The 24,892-nt window shown below is 40.4% G+C and overlaps 1 protein-coding gene across 2 annotated transcripts in view; it reads right to left on the bottom strand.

Moving 5' to 3' along the window:
- Window positions 1-2,007: 2,007 nt before the first annotated feature.
- The window catches only part of BABAM1 (BRISC and BRCA1 A complex member 1), a 283,383-nt gene continuing 260,498 nt past the window's right edge, over window positions 2,008-24,892 (bottom strand). For both annotated transcript variants that reach the window (XM_044090638.1, XM_044090637.1), the window contains exon 9: window positions 2,008-2,572. In XM_044090638.1, the coding sequence (XP_043946573.1) occupies window positions 2,372-2,572 (201 nt within the window). In that variant the 3' untranslated portion in view covers window positions 2,008-2,371. The remainder of the gene's footprint in view (window positions 2,573-24,892) is intronic.

The raw sequence follows: 24,892 nt of genomic DNA, 5'->3' as shown, positions 1-24,892 counted from the left end.
GAAAACACGTCAAAGTTTAAACTGAATGAAAATAAATTAAACCTTTTTTCAGCGGGAATAAGCCCCACCTGGACTCTGCATATCCCCTTTCCTTACATTTACTAAATCCATTTTTGAGCAACGGCAGAGATGAAAAAAAAAAAAAAGCCCAAAAACTAAGAATCGCTGCAAGTACACAGAGACCATACTTTACATAGAACGCGATCAGGTAGTTACACTGTAGCAAACTGAGAAATGACAAGTTTGAACTCCTCAATTTATTTGTCCACTTGTAAGACAACTGTCTAGTGTTTTAACACTAAATTAAACTTATAACTATGATTTTATGTAATGCCATGTCTGATTTTTTTAAACTTAACACTGTCAAATAATTTCAAACTGCTACAGTTGCCATTAGCATGAACTACATCAGAAAAGGATCCATGTAAAAATATATACACAGGTGTGTGTCTGTTTGTGTGTGCGTGTATATCTATATATATATATATATTTCACACACACACACACATATATATATATATATATATATATATATATATATATATATATATATCTCAATACACACGTTTCCACTTTATTAACTCAAATGGAAGATGCTAGAGTACCACTGATGTACTGTCGATAGCTAAAGTCAGGAAATACACATGATCAGCAGCAAGTTTTAGAAAGTGCTTTTTGTGGGGATGTGGGGGGTAGACAGCTGCACCAGCACCCCTCCAAGATTATAAATATGCTGCCTCTGAAGGTGCACAAACTATGAGCATATTTACATAGTCTGTGTATTCATGTTTTTCACACTTGACTATACAGATGAGCACTTCACTCTAAGCAAATAAGCACCGAATAGGTGAACTTGAAGTGAAAAATAATGTCACACTGATATATATATATATATATATATATATATATATATATATATATATATATATATATATATATATATATATATATATATATATATAGACACGCGCGCTCGCACACACACACAAAATATATCACACTCGTGTGGGTCTATTTTCAGTCAATGAATGAAAAATCCACTGAACCTCCTTTGCCTTTTTCCCCCTACTGTAGTGCGATCTTATAATTGGTATATACAAGCTGGGGGGGGTGCTGGGTTTGATAATACTGCGGTGTTTCGGAATGAATGTTGGTCCACTGTCTTTTTTCCATGGGTAAAATATTTGATGATTGAACATTTGCTGAAGTTAACATTCGATGTTTTAAGTTCAATGAAGAGTGGGTCGAAGGATTTCTCACTGGATGACTTAACACAAACCCCTTGTCTGTACATCTGCATATATACATTTATATATAGCTTTCATATATTTATGTCAGCCTGTATTTTCTGAGATGAGTAATCACTGCTAACCGGTTTGAATGATTCTGGAGCCACATATTCGTATGTAGTGTCACCTGCAGAAGTGTTTGCCTTGATTTTTCTGGGACATGGTGATCGTATGACAAACTGGCTCTTCTGAGCCATTTACTTAATGCATTCATATTGCATTGTTTTCTTGTTGGTTGTGGCTTTGTTACATTATATAACTATGTTAAGGGTCAGCTTTGTTCAATATGTGTTTATCTGGATACATACAATGCATCACAGTGGCCAAATCCAAAGCTTCAGGTATTAGGGGTGCATTTCTTAGCTGCATATTCGGACAGCCTGCTGTTGTTACTGAAATATGCACTATGTTTACTACTATACATAATTTACTGCAGACACCCTGATGCATAACTTTGCTGTTGTGCCTTCTGTGCTGAAGTCTTCACTATTACAGCAGTGTTATAACCTGTGCAATTCACAGCACTTTTGGTATGCACAAAGATGTGTAAAACATGCGGTCTGTACTGCACAGCTTCATGTGTGTTTGCTGACAAACCATCAACATAAAAAAGTAGCAAAGTACTTCAGTAAATCTGTCTGATCGCTCTTATCAGTACAGTAATACATTAAAAGTTCAACTAGGCACATGAATAGAATTGACTTACTGTAACTATACATTACCTTTTTTCACATTTTTATTCTCCGTGAAAAGCAAATAAATATGGTATTGAAAATATATGCAAGTTTGTCAACCTTTAGGAGTACAAATATCTTAAAGAACATTGCAACAAACTAGTAGTCTTCATACAAAATCAAATATATTTAAAATGCCTTTAGAAATGTTTCAGGAATATTTTCAATGTGACTTCAACAACAGACTGTATTTGTTATATGTGAATGCAAAGTTGATACAAAAAAAATGAACTGCAGCTGGAACCAGGTGCAACCTGCACTACTGTAACCAGTCTTCTGCACAAAAACAGCAGCCACAATTTTCAGCCAACCAAGGCAACTTTACAGAAGTGCAGCAACACATCCTGATTACACTGTTGCCTCAGTTTCTATAGGTTCTTCATCCTCCAGGAGACTGTAGGAGGCATGCATTTGGAAGGGTCTTTGGAGCGGATGTGACAATAACTTTGCCATGCAGTTGTGTAGTTCTACCGCTGGACCAGTCAGAGATACGTCATACTTGTAACTTGTTCCTTTGGGATCCAAGTTGCCAAAGAAACTAAAAGTATCCTGTGAAGAGAAAGAAAAATGTCATATAAGTAGAATAAGATTTTTTTAAGCATCTGTCACACACACACACAAAAAAAGTCCTTCACCATATAACCATTCAATCTCTACAAAGGTAGCAGCTAGATAGGCAACAGTATCTCAGAGAAGACCAGAAAATAAGATGTTGCAGAGTGCTATAATTAGATCATGTTATGTAGTGAGAAGCCAACAAAAATAATGGGGTGCACTGCCATAGGAATGGAAGCCACAGATGTTAATGAGTTTTTATTGCTTTTTACAGTTCTAACAAAACCATGTATGTTGCAGCCCAGTTGATCAATTCTCATTTTATCAAAACCATCCCCATCTCATTAGACTGTTGAACTCTTGGGAAAAACGAACCATGACATCTGTTACATAACTAGCCTATCAAGTGGCTTATTTCATGGATGTGCAATAACTAAGTGCAATACTAAGGTAGCTCACCTACACACTGAAGGACTGTAAAGTGCAATATACAACTGTAATAATTCAGTCTATTCATAGATATGCTGCTATTGTTTGAATTTTACTTTAACAATATTACCTTCATATTGTTCCTTTTCTTCCTTGTCTCCTGTTCTGGGATGGGTGTGGGTCACTGCTGTCCTACTTTACTTACAAATTCCTACTTATTAAAATTCTACTGTGATATTTTATTAATTTTTTCTCTGCCTATATCTGCAACTGTTTCCTGCATTGAGAACGAAGCATTGTAATTTTGTTCAGCTACACTGCTGTGTAGTTCTGAATGAGAATAAAATTTTCTTTTACTGAACTTTGACAATTAAATGATAATTCACTGAAAACTGAAAAAAAAAAAAAAAAAAAAAATTCTTGGATGGGGGCACAGCTTCCTACATCTATAATGCACAGACAACCCATGCATTCCTATTTTCTTAATAACCAACCCAAAGGTCACTTGTCTTGGGGTATAGATGACAATCTAGAACAATCGCAGATCAACAGGCAAGACTTGAAGGAAGTACAGTTGTGCAAGAATGTACCATAACCGCAGATGTCCTACTTTTCACTGTTGCAGCATTCCTTACAAAAGGGATATCCTAATATACTACAAAGGACAGCCATAAATCCAGCCAGCATAGCAAAGCATTAGGCCCTTCCAATAACTGTACTTCAGATGTATGTCCTCAGAACTGAATTGTCCCAGGAGAACCAAAGCAACCCAAGAGGAAAACAAGAATAGAACATGTACATCCAAAAAGGGGAGAAAGAAATGCCCCTTGACCAGACGTTAAAGAAAAAATCTGAAGAGGTGGAAGGAGAGGGAGGGATGGAATAATGTAACAGTGAAAAGTAGCACATCTACTGTTATGGTAAGTTCTACACAACTATACTATGTTCTTCCTTATCACTGTTACAGTACTCGTTACAAAATGGAAAATAATAAACCTATAGAAGAAGGTGGAAGGAGGAGGGAGCAACACAAGAACCCTCCAGAAAAACATGAAGGATGGACATGGCAAAATCTGTTCTAGCAACATGTTACTCTTAGTGCTTAGTGAAAGGATGCACAGTAGACCATAGTAGCAGCTTCCAAAATGAACTGAGGATCAAGACCCTAGAAAAAAGCTCTACAAGAGTGCCCCCCCATAGAATGAACATGAACAGAAAAAGGAAGCTACATGCAGAGGTGAGCATCAAGACCCAAGAAAAAAGCTCTACAAGAGTGCCCCCCATAGAATGAACATGAACAGAAAAGGAAGCTGCTTGCAATGAAAAGAATAACAAGTAGTAATGGCTTTAGAAATCCAAGAGGAAGTTGTCTGCTTAAACCCAGTTTATTGGCATGAAAAGAAACAAAACCTGCTCAGACTGTTTGCCGAGGTACCAGAAGCATTAGTAAAGTTGGAGTTTGTTTCCAGTGACTGCCTCCGAAGTGTAGTTTTTGGATACCTTGTGTTGCTGTGTGTTTGGATATGTATGGGGAGGTGTTTGGCTTTTGTTACTTGGAGTATATAAAATGTGTTATTTTAGCTAGAAGGGTATGAAAATAGACCACTTATAGGTAAGCAAGAAGACTTGGATTTAGCAGGTTTTTGGAGTGCATATTTTGTCGGTACTGTAAAAGAAAATCTAATTCCACTGTAGTTTGTTAATAATAACTGACTGCCATTACGAAAGCAATTATGTTACGAAGTCAGTTGCCATAATAAATTCTGCAGATAACTCCATTTGATTGAGATGGGTGGTGCTTGCGGTGTTTGTATCACTTAGAATTGTTGTTTCTTGGCAGACTTGCACCCTTTGTTCCGGGAAGCTTGTGCAAATGAGTACACTGGTCATGTCTTTTAAAAAAATGAGTATTATTTTGCTGTCCAATAATCACTGTACATGCGTAAGTTTTTTTTTTTTTTTTATGATACTGAAAAGCAAAACAAAATGCTGCTTGTCTGACAGTGCTATTCTGTCCCAGATAACGAATTACACAGCTTCCTGGTAATAAGGTTTGACATAGTTCAGACTGCTGTCTCAAGGTCTTATCTACTTAAAACTGTTGTGGAATTTCGGTCTCCCTGTACATTGCCAGAACTAGTTAGTTGATATCCTTTAAAAATAATCTTGCTATCCTATGTTTACTGTGCAACTGAAAGATGGCTACTGTGGTACCGAAAAGTAACATGGAGCTTATGAGGTGAAACTGATCGTTTCACACTGTTGTCATGCTGCCAGATTCACAATTATGTAGCTCTGAGTGACAATTCAAAAGTCACAGTTGTCTGTTACACATTACTAGGAGGGGATGTCCAAGGGGGCTGCACTTTGTAGTTATTAAACTGTTGTGTGAATTTTTTTTAACACTCCACTTGCTTAATATACTTTTGCTTATGAAAGAGTTTTTTTTTAGGCAGTGGCCTTCAGCTGAGTGTACGCAACTTCATGCGGCCCCTGAGTGATTTGCATTACAGAATGTCTTATGGGGTAACTCTTAAGCAATATCCACCAGAAAAAAAGCAAGGGCAGCTACAACAGCCCTGGATATCTGCTGTACTAACTACACTGACTTTCCTGTGGACCAGGCATACAATTTGTACTATTTTGTAGAGGTAAGCATAGTAATAAAAGCTGCTGCTTGTGTAACACATGTTATGCTAAAATATACAGAAGCAGTAGAAACTCTAGTTTCTCTTAAGGGATGCACCCCAAATTTTGTGTGCATTTAGCACAGTACAAAGCAATCTTAACTAAGATATGCAAGCTATAAGAAACCCATATGTGCCTCTTATAAACCAAACAAGTTTTCCTTATGTCCACAGTTTTCTTAAGGTAACACCTTTAACTGTTGGCAAACATGTAAAGTATGAGGCAAATATTTGCCTTTTTCCAAAAAAGGGTAGCCTGCACGCTGAAATGACTGACATAAACCCCTTTGAGCAAAGAATAAAGCAGTGCTGACTTAAGGAGATGCAAGTAGCAAAAAGATGATGAAAACAAAAACCTGAAAGCATCAACAGTTATTTTATGCTGAGCAGGAAAACATTTGCCATTTAAATAAACATTATTTCCTGATTAATGGTCTTCTCAAATCTTTCAAATCATTCACAACAGCACAAGAAAAAAAACTTTTAGGAATCAACAATAAATCTTTCTTGCAAAAGGTTGAAAGATCTCAGTACGTGATACAATCCTACCCTGTTGTTGCAGAATCAATTCCTTGGATGAGAAAGCAGATGGCAAGATAGCAAACAGCAAGAGAAGAATGGTATATCGAGGTTATATGGGCCAAGGTTGTACAATCAAACTCAGATATGCTCCAGCTAACCTACACAGAAGTAACGTCTTTTGTATTAATGGTAACATATAAAAAAGACTTTACATTCATGGGATGGAAAAGGCACCGATTTTCCAACTGTTACTGCAAGTAAAAAGGGAACAAAATATCTCGTACTACTGGGAGACACTGTGGTAAATCTCCTTCCAAATGACTAATGCATTCCTGCACAAGGGAAAATAGAGATATACATTCATACTCTCTGCATGGGCCTGAAAAGACCCTGGGAGTATGCCTGGTTCAGGCTCTTACAGTCAAACTCCTTAAGGCTGATATGAAGGGATTTTTCCTTTTAAGCTCATAAGCCATACTTTAATCAAAATCTTTTACAGCCATGTAAAAAGCTGCATAGATTTATTTACTTATTTATTTTCAGTTTGATGACCGGGAAAGTCCACTTGACCTAGAAGAACCTGTTTTCAGTGGAGGCCCGGGGAGAAAAACTCCACTGACACTGGCAAACATACAAAACAAAACAAAGTACTTATACTTCATGCTGAGAACACAATCTAAAATACATTTACAGAATATAAATTCATTTACAGACAGGCTCTAGTGAACAAACATACAAAACAAATAAGTCTTCTACTTCATGCTGACTTTACAATATTAAAATACATTTCCAGAATATGAATTCCTTAACAGAGTACAAAATGGTGAAGCAACAACAGTTTTACAGTATTTACAGAGTGTAGTATTTGAACAAAAATAATAACTAGAGTTTAGTAATAAGCAAAGTTTGGAGTAAGTAGAAGGTGCTGAATACATGCAGGAGAAGGATATCGCTGTACTTGGAGAAAAACTAGTGCACAGATGTAGTTAGTGGAGGGACTTATGTTGGAGAAGAGCATGGACATTCCCATTTTGAAGATAGGAAGGAATAGAGGAGGGATTTGAAGATTGTGTGGTTCGGAGTACTTCAAAGGGAGGGAGGAAATGACTTCCATAGTTTAGCTAAGGAGCAGGACATCAGAAGGTGCTCAGGGGGCTGTGAAGTTTTGTAGATTTTTTTGTAAATTTTAAGAGGTTTTTATTTTCTGATCAGAGTGAGTGGTTAGGAAGACAGAGCAAAAAATCAATGCATGCAAAAATAAATTTTACTGTCAAGATGCCAATAACACCCTTGCTAAGCTCAACAAGGAACTCAGGACCCTGATCAAAGCCAGACAGAAGGCAAAAATGGCCACCCAGGTGAAGTACAATGACAGCCTTAAGCATTGTTTTTTTATATTTATGGTTAATCACATGTCAAGCTTATTGGAAAAGATGTCATTCAGCAAACATCAGTTAATTATATTACCTTTTTAAGCATATTCAAATTGTCAGTAGTATTTTTATATTTTTAATTTAAGTCCTATGCATTTGATATTCTTAAAACAATTTATGATTAATTGGTTTCTGAAGAGTATCAACAGCAGTCAAGTGAGTTTTTAAGAGCACATTTTTTCACAATGGATTTCATGGGGTTAAATGCTTTAGCTTGTAATGGATTAATCACATTATAATTACAGAGATGCATTAATTGAACATCCAATTGAGGCAATGTGCCTGTTGTATAAAGGCTTGTCCCTTTTTTTAATTCATTTACACTTGAGAAAGCCTGGTAAGACCAGGTGAAAGCGCTCGTGACTGAATCTGTTTTTGTTTGTCGTTGGAATAAATTGTTTTTTTAACATCGGACTTTGTGAAGAACATTTGTATTTATATTATTAGCTAAGCTGCTTTTACAGAGATTGTTTCAGTCGGAATACAACCTTGACCTACAGAACAGTGGTGGAGTTATTGGTGCTCTAACTACAGGACTTGGTGGGTCCTTCTCCGGTGTTTTTATACAATGACAGCCTTCTTTAACTATGTTAGAAACTTCAGATACAGTACCAAACACTGTGCAGACAAAAACCCAGAAGACAAACCCAATAGACTAGCAGTCAAATTTAGCTTAAACTTCAGTCTCCCATAAGTTCCCAGATTGCATACCTCCATTTGCACCCCCCCCCCCGCCTCAAATCTTTCAAGAACAAGTCCTCATGGCACTATCCAAGGTCAAACTTGTCAGACCCACTACAGAGGTTATTCAATATCAACCTCCAAACAGGCTTCATGCTGGATGACTACAGGACAGCAATAGTCACCCACATATAAAAAGGTTGGTTGTCAACAGACCAGGGCAGTTACAGACTCATAATCCTGATCAGCCACATCTAGAAGGCTATGGAGAAGATTATGGAATTTATAAATAAGGGCATAGAAACACTTATCTCAAGATTTGTCAAAGGAACACAGTATAAAGGATTAGTCCAGATAAAATCACTTTAGCTAGCAGATCTAGGAGACTGACTCTCTCTCAGATACCCTCCCTGTGGGAGGAATAAAGACACCTTGTTGAAGTTTCTAATGGTTTATTCAGTTAAGCAGGAAGATGGATAAGTGTGCTTGTTTAATAAGATTTGTCAAAGGCAGATCCTGCCTATTTAACCTGGTTAACCTCTTTGAGAAGATTACTGAAGCAATGACAGAGATAAAATCAGTACCACTGCATACCTAAATATCTTACAGGCATTTGGCATCATTCCACAAACTTGTACCAGAGATAAAACTTTCCTGGATAAGTGCACATTCCTGAATAACTCATGGGATAGCAAACTGACTCACAAACAGAACAGAGGAAATTAGGGTGGCAGCTTTACATCCTTCCAAAACCTATCACTAGAGGCATATTCCAGGGTTCAATCCCTGGGCAACTCCTCTTTGGCATATGCATCTCAGAGGTTACAGAAAATGTTAAGGGTTTATGGCTGACCAAGGTTGCAGTCAACTGCAAACCTGGCACCATCATAAACTCCCCAGAGGGCAAAACAATCCTCAGAGATGGCTTTTCTAAACCAATAGCTGGTGTCAAAATTGTAGACAAACTAAATGACAAGAAATGCATAATCATAACTTTCAGCAAATTCTTTTCCATCACACTGATAATACACTGCTGAAAGTTGATCCCATGGTCAGGAATTGGAGAACCTATGGCAACAATGAACTGTCCTTTGATCACCACGTAACCACTATTGTAAGGAAGTCCCTTTTCCTCACACAGTTACTACCCTAGTGGTATGGCATCCAGATCCAGGAATGTAAATCATTTGATTGTACTATGCTCATCACTGAATATGATGCTCCATTCGGTATGTACCCATCCAAATACTTGTCATAACTGGAATGACCACAGTGCTTTATCACTAAATAAAATAAATAAATAAATAAATAAATTAATCAAGGGCCTAACTCACAAAAACTATGCAGATCAACTCAAAGCCCTCTACTCGGTATTACAAATGCTACTAAAATGTGACCTCTACCTCAAGTATGAGCTTCAACAGATCCTATTCTGTCAGACCTATTACACATTTGCAAGTCCAGTAGTAGTATGAACACCTGGGGAAGGGTTCTCACTCTCTATTGTAATATAAAAAGAACATGTTGGAGGGGCAGGTATGTATTATAGGGAATACCTTTTCTATGGAACACTCTACCACTCCATATAAAACAAAGTACTTCTCTTTCTCTATTCAAATATAGTTTGGAAAATGGATGGGAAATTGCAAATCCACACCTGTTTTAGCACCCCAGTTCCTGGTGAAGAGGAGCAATAAGTAAATGTTCCAACACTTTCCTGATCTGCTTGCCTCTGGGCTATTTGTACACAAAATTTAAGGGCTAAAAACTACCATAGGGATGTAAACCCTGGCTTCTTAAGAGCCTCACAGATCAATAGCCTATTTAGGGCACACAAACATATGAACTATAACAGTATAAACAATCAGGAACTCTGTGAAAATACAGGACTGAATCACAGGCTCAAAAGGGATGCTTTTGACAGTTCCCACTCAAGTATGGCTCTATGTTATTCAGACTGGACTAAACTGCCCTCCGGGTCCGTGACCTGAAACCAAATAACCACAGAGGAATCGCAAGTTTCTTCATACATATTCTTGCACTAGGAACTACAAGGATACATGAAAATATGTAACCTACATCCTTAACTCATTACAGCTGAGTGATGCCTCCAGGTGCTTCGGCAGTTAAATCCTACTGATGCCTCTAGGAGTCAAAATATTGGTTGTTCATATTTGCACTAATAAGTTATTACAGTACATGGGGGGCAGCTCAGCTCATGGAGAGTACAGAGGGCTTGCTACCCCCTCCCTACAGAAAATAATACTTTCTTGAGAGGTGCCTTCAAAATATTCTGATAATTTTTTTTCTGCATTTCAAGTAAATGTTCACTACTTTTTGGGTGACCTTCTAAAAACCTTGTTTAAAATCCCACTGTGAAAAAAGTTGACAGATGTAAACACTACTTTCTAAACTTGGTCAAGCCCTTAATCCCATTTCCAGGAGAATCAAAGTGTCATTTTCTGAAACTATTTCATAGTGGAAGCATCTACTTTTAGGCTGAGATTTAAATTAGGTCCATTCTTCGGAGGGCACTATACATTTTGGCTGCATTGTTCAGCAATTGTAAAGTACAGTTTTGTACCTACCATAAATGTAGATGTTCGAGTGCTCATACAACTGCAGTCATTACAGATGGGTTATCCTGCCGTCAGGCGGGTCCTCGGTCGGCCGAATTCCAAAGTCTAGGTCCGGCGTCAGTTGTCGTCGCTTCTTCCCTGACGTCAGTGCGGCAGGGGTATACAAGAGGCAGCCGACGCCATCTTCTTCAGTTTTTCTTGCCCCAGATGTCAGGTGCCCCCAGAAGGAAGGCAAAACATAAATTTATGTAATCATGCAATATAGAATAATCAGAAAACATTAGTTGCAAGCAAATACCCCATAAAAGAATACCTCAAATAGGTTGTATGAGAAGGTGTTTGTCATAAGGCCTGTCCTGAAAGGGGATGGAGGGGGGGGGGTAACCTGGACTGCAGCTGTATGAGCACTCGAACATCTACATTTATGGTAGGTACAAAACTGCACTATGTTCATCGAGCATATAGCTGCAGTCATTACAGATGGGAAGAATCCCAAAGCTAAGTAGGGGTGGCAGGCACTAAGTGGAACTAGGAGGAGCAAGGATGCCCTGCAAGACTGCTGTGGGAAATCCCACTCTAGATTTAGAGTATAGTGGAAGGTGATAGTGCTTGGAGAAACTGTGCACTGAACTCCAAGTGGCTGCTTCCAAAATGTCCTTGGTATGAACCCCCCTGAGGAAAGCTGCAGAGGTAGCTGTGGCCCTGGTGGAGTGGGATCTGATGCTTGTAGGCACAGTTTTTCCATGAAATGAGTAACAAAAACGTATGCAGTGGGCTATCCATTTTGAGATTGTCTGTTTGGAAATAGCCTTTCCTTGAGCACTGTAGCATAGGACACAAAGAGTTGCTCGGATTTCCTGAATGGCTTTGTCCTGTCCAAATAATAACAAAGTTGTCTGTGAATGTCCAAGGAATGTAGTAGTCTTTCCCCTTTGTTTTGTGGATTAGGGTAAAAGGTAGGTAAGTGGATAGTCTGATTCAAAGCTACACTGGATACTACCTTTGGCATAAAGGTAGGGTTGGTTCATAAGGAAACTCTGTCCTGATGGAAAATGATGAAAGGTTGCACAGCCATGAGGGCCTGTAGCTCCGAAACCCTGCGTGCTGATGTGATAGCCAGAAGGAAGGCTGTTTTCCATGACAAGTATTGTAGTTCTGCTGAAGAAGCTGGCTCAAAGGGAGGAAGGGTCAGCTTTTCCAATACGAAGTTGAGGTCCCAAGCAGGGACTGGTGGTTTCATTGGGGGTTTTATATTCTTTGCCCCTCTGAGGAACTGCCTTAAGAGAGGATGAGAGAATAAAGGAGGATCTGTGTTGTATTGTGCAGAAATGGCTGAAGCGTGGATTTTGATGGAGGAGAAGGAAAGTCCACTGTTTAACAACTCAGCTAGGTACTGTAAAATTTGAGGTAGATTTATTACCCAAGGATTCTGGCCCTTTTCTTGATTCCAGGCACAAAATCGTTTCCATTTGGCGGAGTAGGCTTTTCTAGTAGAAGGTCTTCTGGCCTCCAAGATGACATCCTGCACCTCCTTGGAGAGGAGGGACTGTTGGGAAATCAAGGAATTCTCCATGCAGCTAGATTTAGGGTTTTGAGCTGGCTGTGAAGGGTCTTGTAGTTGTGCTGGAACAACAGAAGGGGGACTAGAGGTAGGATCCATGGTGGGGAATGTGTCAGGCTCTTCAAGAGTGGATACCAGTGTTGTCTTGGCCAGTCTGGAGCAATGAGAATAATTTTTGGCCTCTCTGCTCTGGCTTTTAATAGAACTTTGGGCAGCAGAGGAAGAGGCGGAAAGGCATAGACTGTCAACGTAGTCCAATTGAAAGAAAGTGCGTCCACTTTCCAGGCCTGTGGTTGATAGGTCCTTGAACAAAATTTTTTCAACTGGTAATTTCTGTGGGTAGCACAGAGATCTATGTCTGGCTGCCCCCATGCCTTTGTTATCTTTGCGAAAACTTCAGGATGCAACTTCCATTAGTGTGGATCTGTCATATTTCTGTTTAGGCTGTCTGCCAGTGTGTTTTCCTTCCCTGGTAAGAATTGTGCCTGTAGTTGAATTTGCAATTCCAGTGCTGTGTTCCATAGGGTCATGGCTTGCCTGCACAGGGGGTATGAATGAGTTCCCCCCTGTTTGTTTATGTGCCACATCACTGTGGTGTTGTCTGTCCTTATCAATAGCTGGCCTGGATGCAGTAGGCCTTTGAAGGTCATAATAGCATTTTGCACGGCTAGCATTTCCTTTTGGTTGATGTGTAGGTGCTTCTCTTTTTGGGACCATTTTCCCTGAAAGCACTGATCTGTCATGTGTGCTCCCCAGGCGTAGTCTGAAGCATCTGTAGTGATGATTTGAGTTGCTTGAGGTACACAAAAAGGGAGACCTGTGTTTCTTTGGCATGCTTGAGCCCACCACAGAAATTCCTTTTGAAGGCATGGAATGAGTGGTATAATTGTTTCCAAGCTGTGGCTGTGTTGAGACCATAAGTTTTTTAGGTACCATTGAAGTTTCCTCATATGCAGCTTTGCACATGGGATTAGTAGGATGCAAGATGCCATGAATCCCAGAGCCTGCAGGACTTTCCTTGCAGTCAGCCTGGTGAAGGTTGCCATTTTGCTGAAGTATTGAGACAGTTGCCCTTGTTTGTCTGGCATGAGGTAGGCCATCTGGGTGGTTGTATACAAGCTGCCACCTAGGAAAATTATTTGTTGAGAGGGTATTAGTTTTGATTTCTTTTTGTTGACTGTGTATCCCAGAAAGTTCAACAGTTTTATTACAAACGCCAGGTGTTTCAGAAGTATGTCCTTGCTGTCCCTGCTTGGATCAGGCAGTCGTCCAGATATGGGTAGATTTGTATTCCTTGTAGTCTGCAGAAGGCGATTACTGATGCCAGGCATTTCGTAAACACTCTGGGTGCAGTAGATAAGCCAAAGGGCAATGCAGAGAATTGATAATGAGTTGAACCTGCAAGAAATCTGAGGTATCTTCTGCAATCTTGTCTGATAGTGACATGCAGGTATGCCTCCTTGAGGGGTCCAATGTTACCAGCCAAGACTCCTTGCCCAGCATGGGAAGAAGCTGCTGTAATGTGAGCATCTTGAATTTTGGTACCTGTAGATATGTGTTTAGGATGGATAGGTCTAAGATAGGTCTCCAATCTATGTCTTTCCTTGGCACCAGGAATAGTCTGGAATAAAACCCTTGACCTTGCTCTTTTGCAGGTAACCTCTTGAATCGCTTTCATGTCCATGAGAGCTGAAATTTGTTTTTGTGCCTCTGCCCTTTGATTTTGTGGCAGGTTTGGCATGCCTCTCATTTTTGGAAGGGTGTGAAAGTGGAACCTGTAGCCTCTCTGTCTATAATGTCCAGAATCCATTTGTCTTTTGTAACAATATGCCAATTTTTTGAGAATAATGCCAGTTTTCTGCCCAAAGGTGCTGCCATTAAAGCTTTGCTTGGCAGGTAAAGGGGGAAGTCATTGTGTCTGTTTTCTAAATGACTGTGATCTATCTTCTCCACCTCTTGGGGTTGGTGCTTGCCACTGTCTGGCTTTGAAAGTTCCTTGATGTTGCCCTTAACCCCTTGGGCGTCTGTATCTGCCCCTTTGAGGTCTGTCCGTGGCTGGAAAAGACCAATTTTTTGAAGGCCAGTTTCTGCTGAAACGTGGAGGTTGTACCTGCAGGAAATCTTTCACTGTTTGCATTGATTTCGCTTTTTCCTCCATTTTCTTTAGTACCTCCTCAGCTTTAACACCAAACAATACATCTTTTTGAAGAGGTGCATCTAATAATTTAGCTTTGACATGATCTGCTAAGGCTTGCTCTTTGAGCCAAGCATGCCTACGTATAACAGACCCAAAAACAGCAGCTCTACATGAGGCCTCTAAAGCATCAAAACCACACTGCAAGGTATGTTAACCCACTTGCTCTGCACTATGCAGCAAATCCTGCAACTCTTTTAAATCTGGTTGTTCTGGTTGTGTCATTTTGCTTTTCAACTGAGATAACAAAAACTGATGATACTTTAACATATGGAACTGACAGTTTAATGCTCTCATGGTTAAAGTGGCCGACGTGTACACCTTTTTCCCCCACCTTTCTAAAGCTCTGGAATCTCTCTCTGAAGGTAATGGGTTTTTAGCAGTAGAGGCCTTAATTCCCTTGGGACCCTGTGAAATAGTTTCTGGGTCAGCAGTATGGCTTTTGAATAGGAACTGGTGTGAATCAGGAACCCGGTAATACCTGTCTGGTTTAACAGGAGCTGGAGGCAAAGAATCTAGATTAAGACTGGCTTCTGTGTACACATCATCCAATACATCTAAAACAGGAGGGATAGCCAGGGGCCTATGCTGGGGGAGCAAAAGAAAATCCCTGAGCCTTTTCTTGGAATCGGAGTAATCTTGGCCTTCCCAGTGAAAGTGTTCCCTCAATGTATGAAGGGTTTCCCCAAAAGAGTAGTCCTCAGGGGGGGAGACCGAGGGAATGGACTCCTCTGCATCAGAGTCTTCGAAAGGAGAATAGGCATAATCCTGATCCTCAGAATGTTCAGAAGTAATAGAGGCTTGATCTGAGGAAGGGTAGTCTTTCTCTAATCTGGGCCTTTTGTCAGAGGGGTGGTTGAGAACCCCTGATAAGAGTAATCAAATCCTCAGCCATTTTGAGCATCTGTTTTTTAGGCATGGGGCCTTGAGAGGGGGTCTGAGGTCCCTGTTTTTTGGTTTTCATGGCTGCTTTAGATTTAGTGAAAGCTTTAATAGAGAAGGAGGAAGGCCTGAAGACACCTTGAGAAATGGCAGGCCTGTCTAAACTCTGAGTTTCCCCGCCAAGAGTGGCGTCGGTATCTGCAGTAGGAATGGGGACCGAGGAGCCTGCGACCTCGGGTACTGAAGACACCGGTAATGTAGTGTCATCGGTAGTCAGGGTCTGCGTAGGCGCCTCACTGAGAACCGGAGAACCGGTAGTCGGCCTTAGCGTGGTGTCAGTAGTCGGTGCGGACCTCGTATGTCGGTCCTTATCTTTGCGTCTTTTACTCAAAACTGGAGTCGGAGTATCCGACGACATAATGTAATTAAAATTTTTTACCAAAATAGTGAATGGCGAACTCCGCCCGGTGCTTAATAGTGCGCTTGTTGAATCTAGCACAAAAATGGCAGGCCGAGACATCGTGGTCTGGGCCTAAGCAAGGTATACAGAAAGAGTGGAAATCCTTATGCGGTATTTGCTTCCCACATGAAATGCAATTATTAACCTTGTCTGACATCGGTCTGAGGCAAGAAAAGTTTCCCCAACGGGGTACTTAGCTTTCAAGAAGACTTCGGCTGAAATATTTTCGTAAATCTCAGGAGCTGGCCGACCAGCACTTTTGAACTGCTTCTGCTTCGGGCACCGCGCGGCAAGAAAGACTGGAGAAGATGGCGTCGGCTACCTCTTTTATACCCCTGCCGCACTGACGTCAGGGAAGAAGCGACGACAACCGATGCTGGACCTAGACTTTGGAATTCGGCCGACCGAGGACCCGCCTGATAGCAGGATAACCCATCTGTAATGACTTCAGCTGTATGCACGATGAACATCTGAGAATTTGAGTTCTGGGAGAATAAATCAGTAATATCCTGTAAAGGAAGAACATAAGGAAGAACTATCCATTTTTACTGGCCTTTCCTGAATAAGTGACATGATCTCATAGAGAGAGAAAAGAATCATTCATTTAAAGTTCTAAAAATGAACCTGAATACCTAAATGTCTCTACAAACAACATACTCTCCTGAGGAATATCTGACACTGTCTTCTGATCAGAAATGTCCTTGTTAGGAGCAGCAATTTGATTCATAAAATGATTTCTCCTCCAGTGAAAATGTAGGTGACAGCGATCTGTTCCTCCTCTTCACTTGAAGAAAGCTAGGGGTACTGGGCAGGAGGGAAGGTCTGTTTCTGCACTGTTACATTATGTACACCAGTGGACAGAACTGTGCCCAGGAAAGGCTAACACACTAAGGCACACAGGCTGTGATGAGTTAGTAATCTGTGCCTAAAGACTCCTTTGAAATATTCTTGGCAAATGCTGTATTATTCATGTTCCAATACCTGCTTTACCCTATTCACAGCTGCATGTATATATATATATATATATATATATATATATATATATATATATATATATATATATACAGATATATATATATATATATATATACAGATATATATATATATATATATATATATATATATATATATATATATATACACACAGATATATATATATATATATATATATATATATATACAGATATATATATATATATATATATATATATACACAGATATATATATATATATATATATATATATATATATATATATATATATATATATATATATATATATATATATGTATATATATAGATATATATATATATATATATATATATACACAGATATATATATATATATATATAGATATATATATATATATAGATATATATATAGATATATATATATAGATATATATATATATATATATATATATATATATATATATATATATATATATATATATATATATATATATATATATAGATATATAAATATATATATATATATATATATATATAGATATATATATATATATATATATAGATATATATAGATAGATATATATATATATATATATATATATATATATATATATATATATATATATATATATACATATATATATATATATATATAGATATGTATATATATATATATATATATATATATATATATATATATATATATATATATATATATATATATATATATATATATATATATATATATATATATATATATATATATATATATATATATATATATATAGATAGATAGATATAGATATATATAGATATATATATATATATATATATATATATATATATATATATATATATATAGACAGATTTTATATATATTAAATTAAGCATTACCCACACCCAGAAGTGGGTTATTGCTATTATACAATGACATTATTTAAGAAAAAATAATTACTTTTCTTAAATAATGGCATTGTATAATGCCTCCTTGCTGCCCTTCCGCAGCTGACTGGTATTCTGCGACAGTTCTGATGTACTGCGCATGCGTATGCCTACACAGTACATCAGAGCTGTGGGCAAAAGCAACGGAGAAAGCAAAATCTCCGTTGAATTTTACAAACTGTCTCACTATGTTAAATGGGTTTAACATAGTGAGACAGCTTTAAAAAAAGCAACGGAGAATCTCTGTTGCCTTTTTTAAAGCTGTCTCGGTATGTTACACCCATTTAACTCATTACATCTGAGTGATGCTTCCAGGTGCATCTGCAATTACCTCCTACTGCTCCTCTAGGCGTCAAATATTACTTGTTCATACTTGCATTAATAATTCCAAAACCTTGCTACATACAAGGTATCAGAATATTTTATTTTGAAGCATACATGATGGCAAACACAATTGTATTGATATTTGACCTTTTTTTTAATGAGTATTTGTTAGAATTGTAAGGTGCTAACTTTAATTTTTAAAAGCTCTAAAACAGGAGGGATAGCCAGGGGCCTATGCTGGAGATTCTCTGTTGCTTTTATAAAGCTGTCTCGCTATGTTAAACTCCTTTAACATAGTGAGACAGTGTGAAGCAACGCAGATCTTGTGTACTCCGTTGCTGTAAAAAACGAGTTATAGTAATGGAAAAAGTCCGGGCGACCGGACTTTTTTCTATTACTATAACTCTGATTTACAACGTGCATGCTGACCAATCAGCGTGCACGTTTTTGTATATTAATGGGGGGTCGTTGTATAACGATAGTTATATACTTTATTAAAAAAATTACCCACAGTGTACAGAATCAGAAATGATAAAATCATTGCAAGTTACATCAATATGGAAACCTTAAGAAAATAAGCATGAGTAAACTGGGAAGAGTACAATTCAAGTATACCAAGGGCATCCATGGATTTGAAAATTTAAGTTATTATGAAAGACTAAAATATCTGAACTTGTCTCATATAAATATTTAACAGACCATCTTACTCATGTATTTAGGGCATTTACAGACAACTACCTCTGGGAATGTTTGGGGTTATCAAAAAGTGGTAAAGAATCAAACAACCTATGCAGAAGATTACACAGGAATGAGAGGTGTACTAGTTGGTTCTCAGAGAGTAACTGATGCATGGAACAGACTACTAAAATCATATTAAAGCAAAAAAGAAGTTATGTACTCCCCCATAACGTTCCATGTCTGTAGTCCATCTCACCCTTCATTCTTACATAAAGGTTCAGAGCTGATCCTAGGCTCCGACTCGGCCTATTACAAAGCTCAAAGTCTCTTAGTTGGCTTGTGGGTAGGTAGGTATCCCATAGCGCACTACTACAATCCCCATATCTTGTTTGCTGCTAAACTATAGAAAGACAGAACTAAAGTTATCCAGAAACAACAACAATAATGAAAGGTCTCCAACCTACCAGGGTAAGACTATCCTGTCTACAGATCCTTCCTGGATGGGGGTAGGTGGGTGGGTTCGTAAGAATGAAGGGCGAGATGGACTACAAACATGGAATGTTATGCGAGTACATAACTTCTTTATGTTCTGTAGTCCTATCACGCCTTCATTCTTACATATGGGACAGCGTTCCTAGCACCTTATTCTTGGGTGGCTCATGGGAAAATACTCCTGAGTACCATGGAACCAAAGGAGGCTCTACCCCTTTAGGTCAGATCCAATTTGTAATGAGTAATAAAGGTATGAGGGGTAGCCCAGGTTGCTGCTGCACAGATACTGTCAATTGGAACTCTGGCTTGGAAGGCAGCAGATGTAGACTGGGATAGTGTAGAATGAGCCTTAATCTTGAACAGTAGAGTTTTTCCATTGGAGGAGTAAATGAAGGAAATACAGCTCGAAATCCAATTAGATAGAGTCACTTTAGAGACTGGCAGACCTATTCTAGGTTCAGAAAAGAATACGAACAATTGGTCTGACTTTGAGTTCCTTAGTCCTGTGAAGGTAGAACCGTAACTGCCTGTGAACATCCAATTGATGAAATTTGTACTCTGCGGTGTTGAAATGATTAGGGAAAAACACAGGTAATTCTATGGTTTGGTTGAAATTGGTGCGAGAGCAAACTTTAGGGATAAACGAAGGATTTGTATTAAGGGAAACTCTGTCTTTGTGGAAAATCAAATAAGGAGGCTTAGTCGGCAGTGCTTGTAACTCTGATACTCATCTAGCTGATGTGATGGCTACTAGAAACAAGGTCTTCCAAGACAGAAACTTCAATAGGCACGAATGTGCGGGTTCAAAAGGCGGCGAAGTCAGTTTGGACAGAACAAAGTTTAGATCTCAGGGAGATACCGGTTCGTGAAAGGGAAGTCTCAGTAAAGTAGCGCCTTTAAGGAAGGTTTTACACAATCTGTGGGACATCAGGTTAGATTCATGTTGTCCCACATGAAAATTAGATATCGCTGCCAATTGGACCCTAAATGTGGCAGCAGCAGATCCCTAATAGAAAAGTTCAGACAAAAATTCTAAAACCACAGGGATGGAAGCTGTGTAAGGATCTACATTTCTTTCATTAGCCCAGATAGAAAACCTTCTCCATTTGCTAGTGTATAACTTCCTAGTGGAAGGTTTATGCAAAGATGCAAAGATGCTCAGCAGGTGAGAAATCATGAAGCCTGACTAGGGATGGAAGTGGAGCAGCTACGCTGTCAAGTTGAGGGTGTGGACGCAGAGGTGAAGGGAGTCTGACATGTGTATCAAGAGGTCTAGTATTGGGTCCAGAGTCCATGGATCATCCAGTAGATGAGGCCCGAGAAAGGGGAACCAAATCTGACGAGGCCAGTAAGGAGTGATGAGAATCATTTTGCTTCCCAATAACTTTGCTTTCTGAATCACTTTGGATACGAGAGGAAAGGGAGGGAAAGCATAAAGGAGTCCCAGGGGCCAATCATGAACAAGTGCGTCTCTCAGTGACTCCCCGGAGGGGGGGGGGGGCAGAGAGTTGATCGGACTAGTGAAGAGACTGCAGCAAGGCTGTCCCCAGATGCAGAAGATCTGTTCCGCTATTTCCTGATTCAGAGACCACTTGTGTGGCATCAAGATTGCCCTGCTGAGCTTGTTGGCTATCACATTGGTTGTCACCGGGATATGCATTGCCACTAGAAAGCATTGGGAAGATATTGCCCACTTCCAGACACAAAGGGCCTCTCCACATAGGGGGTTAGATCTGGTTCCACCCTGCTTGTTGAGATACCATACCACTGACATGTTGTATGATTGGATTGCTATCGTCCCTAGAGGAAGAAAATCGTGAAGTGCTTGCAATGCTAGAAGCACTGCTCTCATCTCTAGGACACTGATATACAGGTGAGCCTCGTGATCTTGCCATGTGCTTTGGACAGTCCTCCCTAGATAATTACCCCCCCCCCCTATCTGTGAGGCATCCGTGGTCACAGTAGCAATGGGTTGGTGAGGAAGGAATGGAGTGCCTGCTGTCAGCTGGTTGGGTTGAATCCACCAACGAAGGTCCTTTTTGCAAGACTCTGTTATGATGCTATGCTGAGATACAGGCAACTGTTGAAAGGACCACTGGGAAGATAGAAGCCATTGGAGAATTCGCATATGTAATATGGCTAGAGGGACTAATGTTATGGTGGAGGCCATGGTCCCTAAGAGTTTCAGCACTGTCTTTGCCTTGACTTTCTGTAAAGGAATTAAACTGAGAATTTGTTTTGAGGTTTTGAATTCTTTCTGCAAGTAGACGAGCTAGCATGGCGACTGTGTCTATTTCTGCGACTATAAAAGTCACAAATTAAGAGGGTGATAAGGCAGACATTTCCTAATTTATTGTAATCCCCAGCTGGGAACAAAGCTGGATGGTGGAATCTCTGGTTTGTAGAAGTACATGCCTGGTGGTGGTGGTCAGGAGCTAGTCGTCCAGGTACGGAAACACTTGGAATCCTTGACGTTTCAGGTGAGCTGTCAACTACTGTCATACATTTGGTGAACACCCTGGGGGCTGTGGTGAGACCAAAGGGCAGAGCACGAAATTGATAGTGACTGGCTCCCAGCCGGAAGCATAAGTGACTCCTCGATGCTCTGTCCATTTTTATATGGTAGTACGTATCTTGGAGGTATATGGAGCACATCCAATCGTCTTTCCCTAACACAGGGAGCATAAACTGCAGTGTTACCATCCAGAACTTGGCCTTCTTTACAGATTTGTTTAGTTTGCTGAGGTCCAAGATGGGCCTCCAGTCCCCTGTATGTTTTGGCACTAAAAAGAATCTGGAGTAAGCTCCAAATCCTATCTGGTCTGCAGGGACGGTTTGGATGACTCTCTTTGCAAGCAACTTTTGCACTTCTACAGTTGCTTGATCCCTGTGATTGGGTGGAACATCTGGGATCTTCCTGGGAGTGTGGGGTGAAAAAGAAAAGGGTATGGAGTAACCTCTGGTGATTATTCTTTGCACCCATTTGTTTTGTGTGATGCTTAGCCAGGCTTTTGGATACAAATATAGGCAACCTCCGACTGGCTCAAGAGAAGTGCAGCTGGGCCCCACATCAGGAGTGCTGATAGGGATAGCCTTGAAATGAATCCCAGCAACCCTGGTTTTGCAGACCCCCCCCCCCCCTGCCTCTAGGGTGATGTCTACCATTGGCTTCTCCTCCTTTGCCTCTGAAGGAGGAGTCACCCTGTGCATATGGGAAAAATCTCTGGGACTTCTTGAACCACATCTTACCACCTCTCTGACCCTTGGGATATGATCTAGAAGGGGACGTTAAAACATACTCCCATGGCAGAGAGAGTTTTCCTCTCTTGTTCGCACCTGGTGAGTGTATCTTTTACCTTGGGTCCAAACAATGAAGAACCGCCAAAGGGGGCGTTGATAAAGGTAGACTTGAAAGGCTCCACAAAATTACATAAGCGCTTCCAGGAGAGTCTTCTAAGGGAAACTCCTGAACCCACTGCCCTGCTCGCTTCATCGGTTGCATAGGAGCTCAGCCTTATGGAGGAATTCACAATGGAATTTAACGTGGACAACTGAGCAGACACCTTCTCAGGGACTCCTTCAGTAGACGTACCTTGAAGAGTATCTCTTAGCGCCTTGAGGAGATCTCAAAAGAAGCCTGGTAAAATGTGTGAGAGAGTTCAGCGATCTGAGAGTGAAAGCTGCTGAAGAAAAGATATGCTTCCCGTATCTATCCATCGTTTGAGACTCCTTGTAAGGAGGACGGACAGATGAAGAAGTCTCCGCTAGCTCCTTCTTAGTGGCTGCTGCCACCACCATGGCATCTACAGGCACGCCCTTGGACAAAACATCATTCTCTTTTGGGGCAGAAAGAAATGTGATGGGTCTTCTGGGAACTGGCTCCACGTCATCAGGAGTCTCTCACACCTTCTGACTAACCAGGTCTAAGAGGTCATCGAAAAGTGGAAAAAACCCAAGAGGCTGAAGGGTTGAGACCCGACAACTTGGAGGACCCTTGTGACTCCTCGAGGTCAGTGTCTGAAGTGATGGACTCATCCGGGGAGTCAACATGCTTCCTCTTGCATGTCCTCTTCCGAGGGGGATCCTCAGAATGGTACTATGGGGAGGTCTTGGAAGACTGGGGGCCACCCAATGGGGGCTCCTGAGGCTGCAGGTCTCTGCTGTTGAGAGAGAGAGAGTAGGTGCTGAGATGGAGGTCAGTGCTTGAGGGAGAAGAGTGTTGGTACCCTTGTGTGGAGCTGATGAGCGAGACAGCAAGCTCATCATCTCGAAAGCAGATCTCTCCGGCTCCGAAGACAGCCCCGGTTCCGAGGAAATAGAGGTAGTCAACGGCTCCAGAGCAACCGGCTACGAGATGGATGTAGGGTCCGAGCTCAACCTAGCCGACGCACTGACAGGGAGACTAGGAACCGAAGAGGTTCAGGTCCAATTGTCCCTGTCGGGGCAGACTGGTGAACTTCGGCTCCTAGACACTACGGATGGTGCTGAAGGTGTCGAAGCAAAACTCAGCTCTGAGACAGCTACTAGGGGAGCTGGGACCGAGGGTTCCACAACAAGTGGCACCGAAAACTCTGGCTCTGAAAGCCCGACTCGGCTTGGAGGAGGAACCACAACAGGGAGGATGGACTCTGGTGGCTCCAGAAACAATTGGGTCAGAGCCAAGAACAATTTGGGCAATTTGACCCCAGGAGTCTAAGCACTACTCTCTCCACATCTTCTTCTGAAAAGCTCTTGGAGGATCTGGATGACAGGGTAGGCGATCTGCATCTCTGTAAAATTGGAGATCTTAAAGTTGGGGAGACTGTCAAAGGATCTCTGAACCGTCTCCGATGCAATTTTTCAGTAGTCGGCTCCGAAAGGCTTGGGGATGACACTGCAGTGCCAACATCAACAACCATGACTGGCTCCGAGGACAGTGAAGCCGAGGGGGTAGAAGTGTTATCAAGTTTTCATTGTTTCTGAGGAGGTTCCGATACACTAGTCGGTGCAGGAGAATGCCTCTTGGCTGACTTGACCTTCTCTTTTTTGGATGAATGTGACTTAGATGAGGAAGAAGAACTCGTTAGGTATTCCTCGAAGGAAGGCTTGAGGAGACCTTTCAAAATTAACTTGTTCTTCCGCTCCTGCAGAACTCTGGAGCTGAAGGAATGACAGAATAAACACGTTTCCTGCAAATGAATGGCACAGAGACAGTATACACAATTACTATGGCCATCCGTAATTGACATCTTCTGGGAGCACTTTATGCATTTTTTGAAACCCGAAGGTTTGTGGTTTTTGGAGTCTTTAGACATGTTTGACAGCTATATAAAGACGGGAAAAAACAAGGTCCTCTAAATGGACTTCGCCCTAACAGGTACACAACAAGTACAACGAGGACTAGGTCCTCTAACATACACAGGCCTAGCTGGATAGGCTAAGTCGTAGAAAGACCAGAAATTTCAGAAACAGGCAAAGTATGAACAAACAACACTGCACG

The sequence above is a fragment of the Protopterus annectens genome, chromosome 13.part0, assembly GCF_019279795.1.
Source record: "Protopterus annectens isolate FY-2018-M chromosome 13.part0, PAN1.0, whole genome shotgun sequence".
NCBI lineage: Eukaryota > Metazoa > Chordata > Ceratodontiformes > Protopteridae > Protopterus > Protopterus annectens.
Note: the sequence above shows the minus strand (reverse complement) of the source record. Positions and strands in the feature narration are given on the sequence as shown.